This window comes from Amblyomma americanum, chromosome 5 (genome assembly GCF_052857255.1).
Source record: "Amblyomma americanum isolate KBUSLIRL-KWMA chromosome 5, ASM5285725v1, whole genome shotgun sequence".
Classification (NCBI taxonomy): domain Eukaryota; kingdom Metazoa; phylum Arthropoda; class Arachnida; order Ixodida; family Ixodidae; genus Amblyomma; species Amblyomma americanum.
The window spans coordinates 57,616,054-57,637,300 of record NC_135501.1 but is presented as its reverse complement, the minus strand read 5'-3'; the positions used below and the strand labels follow the sequence as shown (position 1 = coordinate 57,637,300).

The following is a 21,247-nucleotide window of genomic DNA, read 5'->3' as shown; positions in this document are numbered from 1 at the left end:
AGCAAATAACTTTAACGTTTGTTTGTCTGTCTGTCTGAGCCCAACCTAGATTGCACAAATTTTACCGTTCGCAGCACCTGTCACCTTGTGCCGTGTTTTCGCAGTGCATACGAATGCTGTAAAAAGTTGTCATATTTTCTAGGTTTAAGGGAGTGTTGGAAAGAGGGTGTTAAGAAACAATAAACGTGTTGTTGTCTCCTCCAAGACATTCGACTCATGCTATACGGTTTCTATGAGCGTTGTAAGAACAAAAAAAAAACAAGTAGCGATGAATTTTAATGATACAAAGGAAATGCGGTGACATCTTTCGAATCGCCATTCCATTCCGGCTCTGATTAAGTTCTAATTATAGCTATTTACCAATTCGGAGTTCGTAATCCTGCAATCGCCATTTAACACAAATTCTTATTCTATTTCCGTTCCCACCAGGCACTACACAATTTCTTTATCATCGTTAGATTTAGACAAGTCCGTGTACACACTATCAGCGCAGTTGAGCACGGCTCAATCACTGCGACACTGCACTATGAAGTGACTGTTCCAAACACACCAACCGGTAGTGTCTGTCAAATCCAGAATGCTCTTCCCGAGCTATCCTAAAAGCCATAGCTCTTGCTCTCGTCTGAGCAATTTTCTTCTTTGTCATTTTGGTTTTTCTTGGGTTCTTCTTTATCTTGCGTCTCGCCTCTCCACAAACAATGGATTGGAGTAGGGGAGATGCTCGGGTACAGAGGAAACCGCTGCCAGCTGGCGTGCGGAGAAAGGCAAACCCTCCTAAACAACGCGCATCAGGTACAGACTTCACACAGGCGTCAAAGCCACCGGACAGAATTTGCCTTTGGGGCGCTCCTAATGCTGTGGTATTAAACATTGTGTGGTGCTGATGAGAACCTGTTTACTTAGCAAACTTGAGCAAAGAAACAGAAAAAAGTGAACGAAGGAGAATATGCAAATAAAAAACCGAATATGAATCACTTGCCTAGTTCAGGGTGGTGAATGGGGAATATTAGAGCTAAAATTCCTAAGCCTCTCAAAGCTAGGGGTGATGAAAGAATTAGAAGATTTGACTGTTTGTCTGGCCATATTTATGTTTGTTTTTTTTATTTTACGGTTTAGTCCTTTCACTGATATGTATGTGGCAGTGCTGGTGGACCACGTGCTTCCCGTTGAGGGAACATACCTACAATAAGGCAGCACCAGCTTCAGAGAATGCGTAGAGCACTCAGCACTCTGTCGGATTTATTAAACAGTGGGGCCATTCCATCCTAGCTTTAGTCTCACCCTACACAGCATGTGGAAAGCGGTTAAATATGTTATCACATCTGCAACATGCATGCTCGTTTAATGATGTTTTGTCGAGAGCTGATGGTATGCTGAGCAGCCGAGTGAGTTCGGCGGCGCCACTGAGTTTTGCACAACATTTCTTCGGGTAGAGACTCGAGCATTGAACTCTCATAGAGGCTTAGGTGCATATCTCATGAGGCACTTACCTGTTTTGATGCGCTTGTCAGTTCCAACACAGTGACATATCTCGAGTTGACTTTCAGAGGCCGTTCTGACAGAGCATACTCCGCAAGATGATAGTATTTCGGATCACTGTAGGGACTAACATTCGAAGGTGCTCCTTGCATTTCTTCAACCTTGGATACACCGGCGCAGGCAGCAAAGATCAGTAATGTTGTCGAAAGCATGCTCTGCAGAAAAAAAACACGACCCATGAAATGCCGTTTAACATGCCGCAACCACATTAGTATTGTAAGGTATAGGCAGGAAGCTAATCCTTAGAGGTATTTCTCGTTGTGCGCTGAGTGAAAGGCGTCTCCTGACCCTCTTTCGTGATTAAGGTGCCAAAGGGTTCGCGTATCACGTTCGTCGCAATTACTAGGACACCACGGTGGGTCATGTGGGGTGTGGTGGAAGGAAACAGTCGAGGAGAGTTCTTTATGTCAACATTCTCGCTGACTCCCATTTTTATGGATATCTCTGCCCACTTCAATTATACCCGTCTGGGCGCTGTAGCTATCCTGCTGAAATAAATAAATAAACACACAAACAAACAAACAAACAAACGAACAAACAAGCAAATAAATAAATAAATAAATAAATAAATAAATAAATAAATAAATAAGGGCTCTGGCATATAAAATGGCGCACTATCAAAGCATGAAGGTTTGTACCAGTTTTTATGCCTTATTGAAACTGGTTGGTTTAATGCAGGGTAGGAAGTCACTAGGGATGCGCTGGAGAAGTCCTGCAAAAAGTTTAACTTGAGTGTGCCTCGTCTGAAATCGGCAGGTTTTCAAAACAGTGTTATATGAAAAGCAAAAGCTGGCTGTTATCCATCGTATACAGTGGCTTTTCCACGCTCTCACAAAGATAGCATACTGATCTAACATCTCAGTCGTGTTCTCGGCCCCAACAAACTGATAAGCTAAACAAAATAACAGCAACAGGCAAGTGCTTAAATGTGGGACTAGCTGATCTTGATTTCATGTTGAACGAAGGCGCATAATATCACTGCATTGCACTGGCATCCTTACAGTTGTTGCAGGCCAGAGGTTGTGCATTGGAAAATCATCTGTTTGCAGTAGAATCAGCTGACACGAGACATCGTTGAGGCAGCAGACATTCATCAATGTTCCACTAACTGTGTGAACTCTCCATTTGTTTCGTTGCTGGATAAAGAGCTGAATATCGTGGTGGATCAGATATTATGGGGAACTGTGCTTGTGGCACGTGTGGCTTTTTTGTGTTCGTTTTTGTCTTCCTCGTGCCGTTTATTTGCTGTTATTTGTGTGATGCACTCGTAACAAAGGTTTGTTGATGCAGCGCCTCTGTGTCCATTCGTTCTTTTCTTCATATCCCAACCTGTGCTCAACGTGTGAGCGGATAGGGGAGATAAGAGCGCCTCTTCCTAACTGTAACAACGGTCGGCAGCGACACCTGGTTTAATGCAGGCGTCGTTGCCAAAACTACGTCATTGTTGTGCATAGAACACCAGCGCTGCCATGGACAGAAAACGCTAAACAATCGGCACTGACTGTAGCTGAGCTTTGGCTGATAAGGCCTATCCTGCTTTGCTTCCTTCATGACTGGGGGCTAGGTCTCATTTCACTACACTCATTGCGGTCACCCTGTCGAACTGCGACGACAAAGAATATTTGTTTGCGCTCTTGTGCACGCCAAGGGATTTATGATGCACGCAGCGCCAAATAGCACACAAAAATGGAAAGTGTCCGTGTGGTCAATGCGTTCTCGATAGCATGATTGCGCAGAAACTGATAGGGCTGCTGTCGTGCTCAACCTGCTTTCGGGCAACATGGATGTTGCGACATGCTTTAGGAATTAGAAGAAATCCTTCCCTATCCTCGCAATAACATTGACCTTATTCTATGCACCAGCTCTGAAGGGGGCAGTCGAACGACACATATACCGAGGACAAATGAGAGCTAACAGTGCACGCCAATGCATGTCAATTTTATTTTCCAGCTTTCTAGAACAAACCAGTTTATGTCCACACTGTTTCCGGTCACAGATCCTCTTGCCTGGACACACATCCTTAAATGTTCACGTTGCCTATTTCTCCACCCCCAATATATCATTATACTCAGCCGGAATTTTTCTTTATTGGAGTTTTCTAGGACAATCGGTCTAAAGCTCTTCTCCAACCATCCAGCCTGGACAAAATTCCAAGTTCATGGCAGCCTTGTCAACACCTTTCCCACATCGCACCTTCATTCTCTTCACCGAGGCTTCCTCCTCAGAGTGTACGTCCTATTTAACACGCTCCAATGATGAACACTTCGTTCAACCGATGACAATTCCTTATGTCGAAATGTCGGCTAAACACCTTAAGGCTTCGTTCTGCCCCTGTTCACATGGTTTTGTGTTGTCAAGAATTCCATCTCCCCTCTGTCTAAAACACCTGTTGAAGGCAGTTTTGTTTAAATATCAGTTGAAAGGTTTGTATACTCCATTTGTTAAATGCTTGTAACTGTCTAGAAAGGTCGGTTGTTCAAGAGTAGTACCTTTCGGAATCAGGACTGAATGATTCTTGCGTAGGACTACACTTGTGCTTGTAAATCTACTTATTGTTAAAACATGTATCAGATTAGAGCTTTGATAAAGGAATATTAAGAAATCTCATTAATAAGCAACGCATATCTGAATAGTATTTGTATAAATGTATTTCGTTGATGTGCTTGGCGCCAGTAGCGCCTTAGGCGGGGGTGCATGGATGCATGATGTAGCATGCGCTTTGTTCGAAAATCATAATTCCGACGGAAGGTAAAAGCCAGGGAAAAGAATCTTTCAAGCACACAACTGATGCTTTTATGGAACGGAAGCAGTAGCCTCTATTGGGGTGGAAGCAGGACATGGGTAAACGTAGCCCTTACTACCAGGCCAAGATAGATTCAGACAGGGCAGATAAGAGAATGTATGGCCTCTCCTACAACCTCGCTTGAACTCAGCAGCAACAGTGAGCGTACAAATGGCCTTAGGCATCTCTGGAGACCATAGTACTCTTCTTGCAGTGTCAGGTATTTTTAGTGGGCCAGAGCTTATAGTGACTATTCCTATCATTTAGCCGTTATGTGATTGTTTGTTTGCCTGAACCCAGTTTTGTGGCAGTTTTGTGGGAATATATATATATATATATATATATATATATATATATATATATATATATATATATATATATATATATATATATATATATTAAGGAAGCCAACAGTCACCGAAACCAAGGTGCATAGGGGAATGTTTTTCTTTTTTTTTTTCATTTCTAATGCCAATCAATTGTTTTTTTAAAGCAAATTACTTATAAACCAGCAGAAAAAACAACCATGCCGCCGGTGGGATCCGAACCCACGGCCTCCGAATATCGCGTCCGGTGCTCTTACCAACTGAGCTACAGCGATGGCTGTCCAATATGCTGCTCTCGTGGGTATTTATGCTTATTTTGTGTAAGCAAACCTTGATAGTGTTTACCAGCGCCACCCTCGACCATAGCGGCGGATGTAGCATGTCCTGTAATACAGCGAGCGTGACGTGGAACCCACCGGCGGCATGGTTGTTTTTTCTGCTGCTTTATAAGTAATTTTCTTCAAGCGATTTATTAATCTAAGTATTATTATCCCACTGATAAGCATAACACATTAAAAAAATAACGTTCCTCTATGCACCTTGGTTGCGGCGACTATTGGCGCGCGCGCACACACACACACACACACACACACACACACACACACACACACACACACACACACACACACACACACACACATATATATATATATATATATATATATATATATATATATATATATATATATATATATATATATATATATATATATATATATATATATGTATGTATATATATATATATATATATATATATATATATATATATATATATATATATATATATATATATATATATATATATATATATATATATATATATTACGCGGAAGGTGATCGGCAGCTGCGGCAGAGCAGGCACGCGCTGGGAAACTAGAGCGTCAACTGTTTTAGGCCCGAACCTGTCGTTGCCTGTTCCACCCAGCCTTCGAAGAAGGTCTTCACCTTAGAATGAAGCCCCTTTCATTTCTGTGGTTTGCGGAATTCTACCCTGGAGCTGCGAACGTGTACCCTCGCTACAACCATGCCAACCGAGGCCAACCAGCCAACCAACTCTTCGACGGCGCCCGTTGTCTGTCATGGTGCGCCCCGCCAGCACGACCCTGCCGTCTCCAGCGACATGGACGACCACGACGTGGAGGACTGGATGTCCTCATACGAATGGGTGAGCGCTCATAACCGGTGGGACGACAGCATGAAGCTCACGAATGTGATCTTCTGATCTTCAGCTGGCCTTAACACGTTGTTTGTGACCAATTCGTTTACACATCCTTCCGCTGTAGGTCGCCGTGAGTGCCTCGGTACCGTTCATATCATTTATTTTATTCTCTGTCACGATGAGACTGACGATTCGCCGTCCCTCGACGTAGATGCCCTCAGCCCGCCGGGTTCTTCTTTTGACACTTCGTCTCCAGACGTTTTCCTTCCCTTTATCGACGGCTCCCTCCCTGAGCCGCCACGCACTCAACTTCTCGCGCTGCTTCATCGATTTCTTTCCTCTTTCGACTCACACCAACTCGCTTTGACGCGCACGTCGACTGTCGCCCATCACATCGACACTGGTGTCTACGCCCTTCTGTGTCAGCGCCCATATCGTGTCTCCGCTAGTGAGCGCCAACTTATTCAAGACCAAGTTGACACCATGCTTCACAGCGGCGTGATAGCAGGCCTCACGCAGTCCCTGCGCCTCACCCGTGGTACTTGTGAACAAGTCGGCTCTCTTTGTTTCTGCGTTGATTACCGCCGCCCGAATAAGATCATACTAAAGGGCGTTCACCCTCTTCCACGCATTGATGATGGTCTGGACTGCCTTCAAGGAGCGGAACTCTTCTCTTCAGTCGATTTATAGGTCTGGGTATTGCCAGGCCCCCATGGCAGGCGACGATCTCCCTAAAACCGCATCTGTGACCGCTGATGGCGTGTATGTATTTAACGTCATGCCTTTTGGCCTCTTTAATGCTCCGGCTGCTTTCGTGTGCATGATGGAAGTCGTGCATCTGTTATCTCGACGCCATCGTGATCTTTGCGCTCGACTTTGCGACTCATCTGTCCCGGCTCAAGCACGTCTTAACCCGCCATATGGAGGGAAAGGTAGGGAAAAAGTGTTGATCTGCTGCTGATGTACTCACAATTTTAAGCCACGTTGTGTGAAAGGAGGGCGGACGCCCGAAACCGCCAAAGGAACTGCGCAGCTTCCTAGGCCTCTGTTCTTATTTTGGACGTATTATTCGCAACTTTGCGGCCATTTTTTCCCCTTTAACTCAGCTTCTGAGCAGCAACGTAGATTTTTCGATTTGCTCCCCTGCCTGCGACAACGCCTACAACACCCTGCGCAGTCTCCACACCACACTACCCATCTTCTATCACTTCGACCTGCAAGCCTCAATCGAAGTGCACACGGACACCAGTGGGATTGGCCTCGGGGCTGTGCTCGCCAAACGCAAGTCTGGATTCGAGGAATATGTGTTTGCTTACGCCAGCCGCGCCGTCACGAAAGGCGAATCCAAGTACTACGTGACGAAAAAAGAGTGCTTGGCCATTGTCTGGGCCCTTGGCAAGTGTCAAGCTTATCTCTATGGCCGTACTTTTGACATGGTCACCGACCTCCATGCCCTAGGTTGGCTTCCTTCGCTAAAAAATTCCTCTGGTCTCTTGACTAGATGGGCTGTCCGTCTACAAGAATATAACATACGTGTCGTATATCGGCCGGGCCGCAAGCATCAGGACGCTGATGTCCTCTCCCGCTCTCAGATATCGGCCGAGCTTGCCAGCCTCTCGGCCCTCGAATCCGGTGCGCCTTGCTCACCACCTGTGACATGCCTTCTGAACAGCGTAAATATCAATAGATTGCCTCGCTTCTTGACTTTCTCTCCAACGCATCTTGGGCTCCAGCGTTCCGCGCCCTTCGTTGCGAAGCTTCAGATTTTGCCATTTGTGATGATCTGCTTCATCGGCGCAACTGTAACTCTAATGAACGGAAATGGTTCTCGTCATTCCCTTAGATCTCTAGTCCCAAGTATACACCCAGTTACAAAAGGTTCAATGTAGACAACCGGATCTCTGGGCGAACGGAGTCCCACAATAAAAAGCGTACACTGTGTCGTATTTTCCGGAGAGGCCAAGATGTGCTGGCGATAAAGATTTTGCTGTGATCACTGCCCCAAGTACCTGGTTCGACAGTCCAACGAGGGTTGCCGGGGCCTAACCACCAAGAGAAATCAGATGAATACAGACCACCCCGTGAGCGCGTTGAAGTTTGCGGTTGATTTAGTTGCTAAAATGAGTGATCTAGAAATGTGTTATGAATGTGAGCACCCCTGGAAGAATCCAAAGTGTGAGCGCCGTTGAAGTCTCCGCGAACTAAAATAGGGGTGCCCGAGTAGTTACTGGGGAAAAGAATCCAACCTAGGTTGGGTGATGCTGTTTCCGGACGACCATAGAATGTATCAGTGGTGTATGCGTAGGTTTTACTAGAAGGTCAGCCACCTCTTGGCGAGTGTTGCGCTACCGTGCAAGATGTATCGGTGTATGGGGGACATATATTAGGTTGGGGCAACCTAAAAAGATGGAAAAATAATAAGCCCCTGCGTGAACCACTTCGAAATAACAGGCTTATCCCCAGGTTGTCGAAATCTCCGGAGCCCTCCACTAGGCGTCCCTCATGGCCTGAGTCGCTTTGGGACGTTAAACCCCCATAAACCAAACCAAACCAATTTGAAGATACAAAGAAAAGGACATAGGGCAATGGTAACTTTACCACCCGTACACTCTTAGCCAAAATTAGTCCCGTGGGAGCAATATAGCAGCCCGGATCAAATGCTTAGTCTTTGGCCTTAATATGACTAACTGAATGACGAAAGACAGAATCTGCTCCTTCTGCTTCGCCGTTACACCCCAAACATGTCGGCATCCCTCAAAGCGGGACCTCCCGCTTCACGCTGAGTTTGTCGTTGTTACTGCCTTTTTATTGCATTTTCTGGAGACAAATGGGGCACAGGTTTTTCACTTCGTCTCATTTGGCCTATAACAAAACGCATGATTGATAAATTTGCTTTATTTTTTAATTATGGTGACTATTCTACCACTGCTTTCATGGGCAATCTGTAGAATTTGCGCTGTTGTCTTTACGGGTACAACAGCCTGTTTGAAGTTCCTGACATTCGACATGGTGTAATGTTGGTAGAGAATATTTTCTTCTTTACGGAAGAAGTATCTATGACTCTTACCGGATGTAAACTCCTGATTGATTTTAGAGAGCAGCCGTTTGAGTGTTGCATCCTTCTGCTGCTCTTCAGCTAAGTGGTCTTTTGTGACGTCACAACACTGGATTACTGGCGCATGCAACGGGATAACTTGTCCTCTTCTGTCTTGGCCGCCGCGGTAACTCAACGCTCCAATTTTGCAGGCGGGAGATGTTCCTGGGGAACTCGCGCCGATTCATGCTCGCTAGCATACGCGTTCATCAATCAAGTCAAGGTTCGGAATATGTAGTTCCCTGACACCTGGGATGTTTCCGAGCACGAGGTTATACAAGGGACGTTTTATGCAAAGTGCTGTCACCTCGCCAGAGAAGTATGGCGTATGCACCTGCACTCTTGCGCCGGCTAGTTGGGTGACGGTACCATTCAGGATATATAGTGTCCCTGTGTGTCCGGTGAAGCAGTTCTTCGGAACCAAACTCCGGCGGATAACGGGAGCATTACTGCCCGTATCTCGAAGAACGCGAACGAGTTTTCCTGCCGCTATTCCTTCCGCAACTGGCATCCGTCCCATTGCAGGCTGAAGCGCGTTCCCCGTGTTTTGGTCACGACCTCTAGGAGCGGAGCCTTTTTGTGCTGCATGTTTTCGCTTTTTAGTGCTGGCAAGCAGACCAGGTCTGAGAGCAGGAGTAACATGGCAGGCGGCACTCTGCTCTTTCTCCGGGGGCCGACTTCTGCAATTCGCCGCACTGTGCCCGATCTTGCCGCAAGCACTCCACCTGGGCGCCTCTTCAGTGGAGCTGCGACAATCGGAAGCCCGATGCCCCGGACGATTGCACAACATGCACCTTTATTGTGCCCTTTTCAGCTGATCAGCAGAGATCCTACAGAGTTATTTCGCTACATCAAGCACTTTTCCGAGATTAGAAAATTGCTGTGCTTCGAGGAAGTGATCAGGTGCGTTGGCCACTCCATCAAGTGTCTTGCACTTCCGTTCTTTCGAGAAGACAACGATCTTCGAATGGCAGCATCGAAGGAACTGCTCGGCGTTCATATGGCCCTGCAGGCCTAGAACTATCTTTTAAACATTCGCTATTTAAATCCAATGGTCGTAGTAACCAGAAAGCCTGGCTGCTAGCTGTTTCCCTGTCTCGGCATCCTCGGCTGGAGCCCTCCGAAGTTTTTCGTTGTAACCCTGACCAGTAAATCTAAATCGCTGCAGGAGCGTTATCTTTACTTTCTGATAATCTAAACACTCTGCGGCAGTCATTCGGCCAATCACAGTTAAGGCCTCGCCTGTGTGGCACATGCATACGGCCAAAGCCCATTTCTCTTGAGGCCAGTCCTGTCCAGCTGCCACGCGCTAAAAACGTTTCAAGTATGCATGCAAATCATCCGATCGTTCATCGAACAACGGTAACAGTTTTAGCGGGTTAATTCAAAGGCCTTGATTCGACGCTGAGTTTCGACAGAAGCGGTCTTGTTACTCCTGAGTCCTTCTTGGAGTCTGAGTTTCAGATCCAGAATCTATTTCTCTCCCGCAGTGGCTCCCAGACTTTCCTCGCTGAGTTTCAACTCCAGAATCTCTCTCTCTCCCTTGCAGCGGCTGCCCGACTTTCCGCTCTTTCCGCAGCCCGTTCCGCCTTCTGCGTTGCGCATTCATTGTCTACCCACTGTCTCAGCTTGTGGAAACCTCTCTTCCCCCCCCCCCCCCTTCCATTTCGATGCGGACCATCTTCATCGTCGGCCGTCGGGATCGCACCGGTTGGGCGAGGAGGAAGTCTCCCTCATGGGGGAAAGGGAACGGCGACGGGAGCGCCTCCTCGTAGGTTACGCGGAATTCTGCGGGACCGGACAGAGTCTCTTCGGGATCCGGCCAGTGTCACGAGCGGTTGCAGCCGCACGCTCTCGTCACCTTCTGCGGCAGGCGCACGGGGGTTCCGTTGTGCCTTGCCACTGGACTTCTCGTTCGAGGCAGCGAAGCGCGCGCAGCAAACGCGCGCTCTCGGTACCTTCCCCTGAAAATGCTAGGGAATGGCTTGCCCCAAGAATGCGGCGCGCACGGGAAAACCCGGCCGCCATTATCGGCGCATACAAACGTCCGCCGCCGGTACCTCCGAAGTCGCGCCCCTGCCCCAGCCGGTAAGTCGGAAGTCCTTGTTACATAGCCTTCTATTTCCGAGGAATGCCTCGTTGATGTTTTGTAGCTAGGCGGCGCGCTCTTTGTAATAATTGCAACTGTAATAAATAGCGTATGAGCGTTAACGCTATTGTCGTCGCTTCTCTTTGTCCCTCGAGCGCGAACCCCTCTGCGGTTTGTGAGGGGAACGCTGCATCCGCGGAGTGGGAGTGCGGGCGGGGCGAAAGGTTTGTCTCCCCCCATATCACAACAAGCTCTTTACCCGAGAAACCCCATTGCGCGCCTAACGTGGCTAGACGTTCGAGATCCATCTTCTCTCAAGCTTACCTCTCTGCGTGAATACGGACCTGCTAATCGGCCCTCTCGGTGACGGATCCTGGAATCTCCGGATCACAACTGTGAATACGGATGATTACCGATTTCCCGGAGCGCAGTGCGTACCGCTGGCAATGACCAAATGTTCGACCACACTACAGGCTGTTTTTAGTTCTTACTCTTTGCCGGTGAAGAAACCTCAGATTGCCCACAAGGTAATTTCATTCACATAGATGGTAAATGCGATGTCGTAGAGGGTAGAGAGCTGATATGAGAAACGAGCAATGACTACGCCTAATAGGAGCGTGATATGAAGGCACCTTCTGGAATGCTCTTCTCAGGTGTTCCAATGTATGACGATGGTCCAGTCGATGGGATGCATGTCGTAACTGCTGTGGAAGTGAGCAAGGCCGAGACATATTCGAAAGTTTGGGAGCAGCAGTGTATCTCAATGGGACCTACTAAGATGGAAGAGTGCGAAATGATGTAAAAGGCGCCCATAATATGAAGCGTAAGGAGGCGTTCTTCGTCGGGGGCTGTGGCAGTAAGGACTCCATGTTACAGGAGAAGAAAGCCGTCGGACGTGAATAAAACTGGGCAAAAAAAAAACAAGCAAAAATAATCCAAAAAGGCTGTGTTGTTCAATGTATAAGTTTACAGGCGTATTCCGACGATCTGTCGATACGTGCGATAGGGGACTGATAGCAGAGACGGAGAGTGGTCTGTTGTGCTTGGTGATAAATATCACTCCAGCATTCTTGTATGAAGGGCTAGTGTTCCTTAGGTCCACGATACATCATTGACGAAATGGGTGAGGGCCTGAAGGGAGTCAATAGAGAGGTCGCATAGCACTGTGTTAATGATTTTGTCGTCTCCTGGGGCAGAAGAAATTGCGCAAGCGGCTGCGGATACCTCGTATTTATTGATTTTTACCTCGAACGCCCGCAAGGGGCATTACATGAGGGGTGGGTTCACATATGTATTAAGTGTTTAGTTCGATTGATGCCTTGAAGCGGTCAGGGGTGTCAAGTAGAACAGTTCCCATTAACAAGCTGTTCCACTCTCTGGCAGTATGGCTGAAGAATGATTTGTGATGAAGAATAAAATATGAGTTGTGATGGGCACGTCTAGTTCCGGGTTGGGGTGGCCGCTGTACGGGATAGACGAGGTGGGTGCCAGGTGAGTACCGAAGTATTGAGTATGGAGCGTGTCAAGTTCCTGGCGAGTCCCGGTGACGTGATGGACCACTGCTTGTAATGTTGTACTTGTAGAGGCCTCCGTAGCTTCAGGATATAGGAGGCTACGGAGTATGGTCCATGTTTTGGAAATATTCAGGGTGCCAAGGAAAGAATTGTAAAAGTGATACGAATTTTAGCTAAAATATTTTTTCGCGCCGTCCTTAGCTTGTAGGAAAAGTTGTGCGAAGTGCTTTTTGAGGAATCGGTTATGTTGCTGTAGGCCGCATCTCTTCAGAAAGCAGTAGCGGGCCTCCCAGAAGTGGGGACGATTGCGGGATTTGCCACAGTGTGTTGGAGCGTTCGCATGTGTTATTGATGGTTTTCACTGATAGCCTGGGTCGATGCCATAATATTGCGGTGAATAAAGCCGCCAAGCACCACGAGATAATTACGCTGGGCTTTGCGGTTGCATTCTGAGATCAGGAGGCCAAATGAAGTGTCTTTTGTTGAGGAGCGCTAACACAGTGCGAGCAAATGTGGTTTGCTTACGGGGCTTTCGCGGGATAATTTTTGTGAGTTGATGATCGATGACTGAGGACGACAGGGGATGGTCGGTAGCGGCTGCGGTTTTGGAGACCAGGATGGCTATTCAGGATGCGGGACGTGGCTGGAGCATGTGATAGCCCCGGGAACTGTTGGGGCCATTACCGACTTCTTGAAGGAAAGTAACGTTTGACGGGATTTGGCTGGAATGTATACATTAGAGAAGAGAAGCTGCCTTAGAACGGGAAACGCCATTCCCACTGCAGATTTCAAGCTGGTGGAGCGGCGTTGTCGATGCTTTATTGGTCTCCATGAATGGCATTGAACGGCCTGCCTTGAATAACCCATTCGCTGATTTCCAATTACAGACAGATACATCTTTGGCTGGGCGCAACAGATGGGTCAATACATGGTGTTTTTTTACACAAGAGGCTGTCTATGCAAGTGCTGAAGGTAGTGTACATATCTTGCATCGTTTGCTGGAGTTGTTGCATAGCAACCAGGAGCTGTCGGATCTGTTGTTAGAAAGCAACCATTTGCTGCTGCATTTGTTAGTACTGAGTAGGAGCAGGAGTGAGGGGTTGCAGATGTTTAGAGGCGGGGGGAGGGGTGTTACTGTGCAGGCGCGGAGGGGGTATGCAGGTGGGTTCTTAGAGCTTGTGGATGAATTCTGGGCAGGGTGATGTGCTTACGTGGCGCAAGATTTAGGCCTTGAGTTGGGCGAATTCTGTAGATTCAGTTTTGGCGCAAGGGTGGCAACTACTGACCAGGTCATCTGTGATTTCGAAGCCGGTGCTTTCTTCTGATCGTTAGAAAACATATAAGAGATTCATTGTAATCCTGGAACCTGTTGAATGTTATCAAGCGCTGATAACTGTCTTGCCATTCTTCTGACTCTTAACATTCGAAGCTTTTGAAGGTTCATGATGTCGGCCGCTTCTACTCGGCAACGGGAGCAGCGCCTTTGACCCTATGATGGCGGACGTGGAAACTTCTTTCCGCTGCCGATTGCACTCCGGTAAGCTTCGATGCTGAGGTTGCGAGCCCTTGTAGACGGCGGCTGCTTCGATATTCACCGCTGGTCTAGGTGGTCTCGATGCCTATTATTGCCAGGTCTTCTGCAGACATGTTGGGAAAAGGTCTGGTGCCTGCAGAGCTCATCCACCATATGTCACGTGATGGTGACGACAGTCCGGTATCCAGAAATACAGCGAACTACTTCCAAAATAAACAATTCACAGGACTGACCAACGGCCGGAATGAAATAGTTACAGAGTGGCAGGAATAGTAGCAAGCGTTCTCTGCGGTCGTTGAAGAACATGTTAAGTGTTGCTCCGCGCTGCACGCAATTTAAAGTACAGGAAGGAGTTTTAAGACAAGTCACGTAACTTATGCGCTGAAATATCGAATAACCTAGAACAATTTCGGCTTTTTTACAACAATTCCAGAACAATATAGTCGCAACATGTCTCAAAAACACTTAGCAAAGCCACGTGGCGGTTGCTTTCAACACAAGCATTACAACACTTCGCAATATTTTAGATGCACCAAGCACTGGCGAAACCGTGACACGTGTTCATGGCAGAAATTCAATCCTCGTGCCTAATATTGTGAGAATTCAGCAGTGCACATTTGAAGTAAGTAGGATTTATAATTTTAATTAGGCATTAAAAATCGCTTTGAGTTCTATCTTGCAGTGAAACCGTTACATTAGTAGCGCGGTCCAACTCATGAGATCTCGGTAAAACATCACTTATTTGTCTTAAATGCACAGAGTTTCTGTCAGGAATGTGCCTGATATTTTAAGAAACTACGCTCTGGCGAGTGCGCCCTTGGATGACAAGCAACCCGCCCACACTTCGTACTGCCGAATATAAGTATTTAGATTTTGTCACTATATGGGACCCCTGTGTTTTCAGTTTCTTGCATATCACTTTGTATGCATACCACTTTGCAGTGATAGTTTGAATCGGGAAACAGAGAACGATGCCACTCCAATAAAGCAGCATCTCGTATTTCTGCCTGGATGGTGAGATGTTTATTATTATTTCAAACATCAAGGCTGTGTGCGTGCAATCGCTGATCATGGTTTCCAGCATCGCCGACATATAAAGGGGCGCGCACAATGAACGAAAAATTCTCGGTAGAATTATTCTGTAATGTTTCGTACAAACCTGTTGTAGAATTGTGCACGTTACACAGAAAGTTCTCCGTAGCGCTGGAAAACATTGGGTGTTTAAACGTCATTCTTCTATCCCCTTAATATCCAGCACAGTATACGGGGTTTTAACTAGTATCAAAATCTCTTCCAAGAGCCGTGAAACGATCAGAAGTGCAAAGGGCTTCAGGGGTTCTCATCACCCACCACCCCTCTTTTGAGGCAGGAAAATGACTTCAATAAATTATCTTAACATTTCTCCTGCACTGCAATTCGAGATATCATTAAGCATACAAATAAGAAATAAACAATGGCTATCACAAAGAGCGGCAGTGGTATACCTTCGGTTCACAGGGAGCCAGCAAGCACGGCGTTTCTGCCGCGATGCGTGATTGAAAATGGATGTAAGGATTACTAAGGGCGTATGAATACTTTGGCTGTTAGTGCCATGAACCAGTGGTTAATAAAATAGAGATGCATAGAAACAAACGTTGCTTACGGAGCTCATGTAGCCAGAAGAGTCTTACGCATTTATGATTGAGCCTTCTAAGAAGACACTCTTGGCGGCTCGTGACTGCGGTCACCTGTTTTCGTTTCCTAAAGGGTTCCCCAGTACAGGAACTAGTAAGTTGGGTGTCGCTAACACTTTTTTTGGGTTTAAAGAATACAAAAACGTGGTCAGTGAACACACATGTCCCAAACATAAAAGCATTGTACGTCATTAGAAGCTGGTTATTCTCGCACTGCTGTATTAGAAAAAAGAATTGGAAAGATAATCTGCTCCAACAGAAAGGGTTACAGAAGCAAGCAGGCCTCTGGAAACGGACACACGTATTAGCATTGCGCCCACATGGTTCCACGAAATCGTCAGTTCCGGTTACATAATTACACACCTTAGAGTTGTTACCAATGGCCTTGTAAACTACTGTGAAACCTCTGATTACACTCGATGACATCCCTCTTCCTTTCCCTCTACTCAGAAACTCGCCAATACCGTAGTTTAAATGGAAATAGTCGCTTCGAATGTTTCAGTGAACAACGTGTGTACTTTGCACGTTTTTCAAGTTTCTTCAATGAATAACAGGCGAAATCTTTATTCTGGTCCTGGAATATTGACCCTTACAGCTACAGCGTTTAAGGACAGTTTGGAGGTTTTCCTTTGCTGTAATATTATTTGTAGTAGCAGTAGGAGCAGGAGTTGGAGCAGCAGCAGTAGAAGCAGCAATATTATTATTACTACCACTATTATTATTATTATTATTATTATTATTATTATTATTATTATTATTATTATTATTATTATTATTATTATTATTATTTGTAGTTAGTAGTAGTAGTAGTAGTAGAAGTAGTAGTAGTAGTAGTAGTAGTAGTAGTAGTAGTAGCGGTCGCCTTTGGAACCGCCGGGTTGCCGGTAGAACCCATAAAGCCTGATGACAGCGGACGAATGCGTTACCGGAGGTTGGTTACAGTGGAAGAAGGAAGGCAAGGCTAGCTTGAGGAATGTGCAACCAGAGGCTCATTCCGAAGAGAGCCACACCACGATTGGTAACCGCTGAAGACGGAGGCTACGTCTAGAGCGTGAGAATAGGCAACCCGGGGGTAGTTATCGTGAACGAAAGCGGCTTACCCCTAATGAGAGTATAGCCAGAGCGGAGCGCGGGATCGGAACTTGATTACTGCGGAGCCGATACTTTGGATGGGCATTGGAGAAGAAAGAGGGCATATTGAGAGCGAGGGAACACGCAGGCGGAAAGTGGCTGCTACGGGAACATCTCGGAGATTGGTTACTGTGGTAGGAGGAGGGTTAGTAATCTCTCAACAGCTGTCACATAACATCGATTTACGCACAAGTACCCTTCCATGAGATTATTTGGGAAAACTAATTCTGAAGAAGAGGGCGCAGTAGGGATGCATGGCCTTGGTATATCAGCCACAATCTCTTGCTAAATCTGTGATTATCAGCTAGCCCAACTGCTGTCGCGCTATGTTCATGGGGACGAATCGAAAAAAAAGAAACTCGCATGCTTTTCTTTGCCCCTTGGTGGGTGGAAAGTACCTCATGGAGAAATTAATTCGGAGCTTCTCTATTTCATCATCTCATGCACCCTAGGTTTAGCTTATGCCCGTTATTTTACATATTTCACGTTATAGTTCACCCTACCATACCTGCCTGTGGATACAGAATGAAATAAACCTCGAATCGGAGCCTCTACTTATTCTGACCCCTTGGTTTTTGTCCTTGGTTATTTACAGGTATATATCTGGATGCTCACACTTTCCGCTGTCCTCTCTGGTGTAAATCGTCCAGGCAGCCCCTGAAAATGCTCACAAAGCTAGCTTATTCTCGGTGGGTGAAGGGAGGGCGTCGGAAGGACAAAAGAACGCCCAGTCTCAGGCCTTTTCTTCCGCTATAAAAGCGCACAAAGCGCATGCAATAAATGTTGTAAAAACAATGAAGAATTTTAATTTATATTTCAGGATTGCACTTTAAACTCTAACTCTTTTGTGAACTCAATAGTCGAAGCTGCAGCTGTGGTCTTGTGAAGCAATACGCCCATTTACACATTAAATCCAATATGTTCCTTCCTTAAGGAACGGAGAGCGTTGATGCATGTCTGCTTCCAAATCAAATTGGCGCTTTGGCAAAAAAAAAAACTTTCCTAGCCTGCAAAAAATTTCTTCCTATCTAGCGTAGACAGGCCACAAGAATAGCAAATATTTCTCTAATGTCCAACGTCAACGTTGGATTTCTGCAGATAAATATATGTAGTTTCCCCTTGTACTTTCTTCTGATGTGTTTAACAGCAAGAAAGCAAATAAGGCCATCATGCGGCAAACGCATAATTTAATGTGATTTTTGTAGGAAGTACTAAATGTTTAAATATTAATTAGCCCGTTTGGGAGCACTGGTTTGTTTTAGCACTTTGAGAACATGAAAAATCAAATGGTGCATTGCCCTTCAGTAGCAACCTGGCCATTAAAATTGTTGTGCTTGGTTTATAGTAACGTAAACTGCTTTCTGCTTATTTTATCTAGTGTGTAAGGTGATGTTTTTTGTGAGTGGAACTCCACATCCTTCACGTATCTGTTTACTCGGCTTAATGAGAATAATTGACGAGTCAGAGGCCCGATGAGATGGCGGCATAAAATTACTTCATTGAAGCACTCTTGGTGTTTCTGTGTCTTCCTGTCTGCTACGATAGGCTTACTCAGGTGTAGTTAGTTCTTCACTATTTGTCCTGCGCAACCTGACATTTAGCTACTAGTTTACTGTGTACACACTCCGTGCATTTTTTGAGCGGAGAATTTTTGATTTCGCTTTTTTTATTAGCGGCTTGTGCTGCGAACGTATCAGCTATGTCATTTCTGCTGATTTTGACATGCCTTGAGAATAAGCAGAATTTTTTGCGTGTCTTTTTGCTTGGGTTATATTAGTGCAGTTATTATTACGCTAAATGAAATAGTGGTCCTGATAGGAGCACTCAGTGCTTGCAAGGGTCCCGGTTCAGATGGTGAGCCTAATGCTCTTCTTCGGTCGCGGTCTCATACAACAGCTCAATATTAAAAATACGGTTCCAGTGAAAACTGTATTGCTGCTCACTCCCAAACGACTGGAAAGTTGGCTCAGTCGTTGCAATGCACAAATCAGGCCTGTGAAATCAACTACCGCCCATTGTTACTTACCTATGTTTCCTGCAAATATCTCGAACATCACTCATATTGTTATCTTATAAAACACCTGGATCTTCCGGCTTGTTAAATCCTTACCAACACGGATTTTGAAAGGGACTGTGCCGCATAGTTACCCGAATTTGGAATGACTTAGCAGCTGCCTTAGATGACATTTTTAGATTGCATTTTCTTTGATTTTGAGAAGGCGTTTGATCTGGTTCCACATGATCTACTGACAAAATTAATGTTTTACAACCATGATGCTCGGATAATTGTTTGAGTTGCGGAATACTTGAGCTCGAGGCACCAGTTCGTAATTGCACATGGGGCTGAATCGCGTAGGGCTAATGTGGCTTCAGACGTCCTTCAGGAGGGTCAGTTTTGGCCTCCTTGCTTTTTACTGCTCATAAATGATGTCACTTAATGCACACAGTTCCGTGTAAGAATGTTTGTAGAAGACTGTATTCTGTATAGAATTATAACCCCTGATACTGATCATCAGGTTCTTCAAAGAAGACCTACACGCCATTTAATAATGGTGCGAAAACGGGAACATTCAGCTTAATTTTCAAATAGCAATGTCAAGGATGTTTTCTTGAAAAAATATCGCAAGAGTATTGCTACTAAACAAACCAGAAGTATTCGAAAACAGTTTTGAATATACATATCTAGGCACTTATTTCACTTCCTCTCTGTCGGCACCAACACGGAGATTATATTGTTGGCAAAGCCTACAAGTCATTAGGATTTCTGTGCCGCAATACGCATTCTTTCTCTCAGGCTGCACGCGAAGTCCTGCGCGCACAGTAAAGGATCCTCCTACCACAAATTCTAAAAATAACTAGAAAAAGTTTAGTTATTGACAGCTCGCGACGTTTTTGGAATGCCTGTCAAAGATCAAAATTGTAGTGCCTCTAACGCAGAGTAAAGCTTCAGCTTAAATTGTTCCACAACATACACCATGCTCACAATTGTTTTCTGCGTGAAACATATATTTTTAAGCCGCATTACGTATCCGCTCGGCTAAACCATAATTAAATGTACTGGAATATAAATTTAAGGCCGCTTTCAGGCACTCTTTCCAGCCGTAAACTATCCGTCAGTGGAACAGACTGCATTCAGGGGTTGTAGCTGTGTCATTGAATGACACACCCCATTCATCTTGGTTCTTTGCAGAGTTGTACGTATTTTATTACTTGTAAAGGCTACCTGGGCGAAGTGTCCGTCCAAATAGTTCGTCAAATAGTTTGGCAGCACGCGATGGCGCGCATGGCTGCCTGAAGTGTAGGGCTTTCAGCGGGCTTCGTTCCTGGTGTAGCTGGCACCATCTATGGATGCTTCTTGCAATATTCATGCCTGGCTAATTCGCTGTATTAAAAAAAATCTGCCTTTTTCTTGAACTGTTAGAAAAGCGCCAAGATGGCGGGGACGGTGAGAAGGAATATTTACAAGACAGGGCGCTAACTGCGGACTGATTTATTTGGCTTCAAGGGGATATATTTTATAGGTACAATCATCACCCTTGCTCACCATCTCTGACACCATCAAGCTATAAAGCTTATTTCTCCCGGTACCAATTGCTTATTAACAGCACACGCCACAGTTCTAAAAAGCAAACAAAACAAACAAGACATCCGATATAAAACTGCCTCATAACATGAAATAAACAAGAAAAAACCTGCGTTTACCAACGCACAATTGTATATCTCCTTGCAAGGCTGTGTCAAAAGAGAAAAAGAGAAAAGGTGAAAGAACGGAACCAGTGTAGATAGTGAAAACCACTCGAAGCAAAGCACTGTCAAAATTATAAAAAAGCCATCCCAGTCAAAGGGTAATAAAGACATGAAAATCGCAGAACAGGCGGCAGAAATTATGTTCGACAAAAAGAAACAGCCTACACATGTCCCTTCAGATATCGGAGCTCTTTATGAAAGAGTGAAATGGAGAGTGTGCAACGCTTTTATCCCGCTTTAGAAATAAGGAATCCTTGGATAAGCTTTCCCTCCAGTTTGTGTTTGGCGTACGCAAAAAACTTGATTTTGTTCAAGAGCCGTTTACAACCTCAGCTCTTACAATGATATGCCAAGAAACCGCCGGATTTATTTTTTACATTCAAGGTGTCTTATCTGGCACTGTTGTTTCATCACCTTCCAGTTTGTCCAATTTAAACACTATTCAAGGTAACGAGTATCGTACAGATAAGTTTGCTCCTGCATTTTGCACACTTCATGATCATCAGCCTAACTAAAATCCTCTCCCATGTCTCTCCAATTAACCCTGTCCGTTGCCAGCTGCGCCCACCCTATGCCTGCAAACTTCCTGATCTCATCCGCCCACCTAACCTTCTGCCGCGCCCTGCTACGCTTGTCCACTTCGTGGCGTGCTTCTCACA

At 45.6% G+C, this 21,247-nt stretch overlaps 1 protein-coding gene across 4 annotated transcripts in view; it reads right to left on the bottom strand.

Moving 5' to 3' along the window:
• Positions 1-17,555, bottom strand: part of LOC144132467 (cystatin-1-like) — a 34,371-nt gene extending 16,816 nt beyond the window's left edge. The window contains exons 1-2 of one of the 4 annotated variants that reach the window (XR_013314821.1): positions 17,457-17,555; positions 1,491-1,694 (exon numbers count right to left, since the gene is read on the bottom strand). Coding sequence is in view for 2 of the 4 variants with exons in the window: in XM_077664898.1 (XP_077521024.1) it covers positions 1,491-1,694; positions 15,680-15,688 (213 nt within the window). In the remaining 2 variants the exon portion in view is untranslated. Of the gene's footprint in view, positions 1-1,490; positions 1,695-15,679; positions 15,738-17,349; positions 17,434-17,456 lie in introns of those variants that run through there. The other 3 variants (XR_013314822.1, XM_077664898.1, XM_077664899.1) reach the window with 3 other exon arrangements.
• Between the last annotated feature and the right edge of the window lie 3,692 nt (positions 17,556-21,247).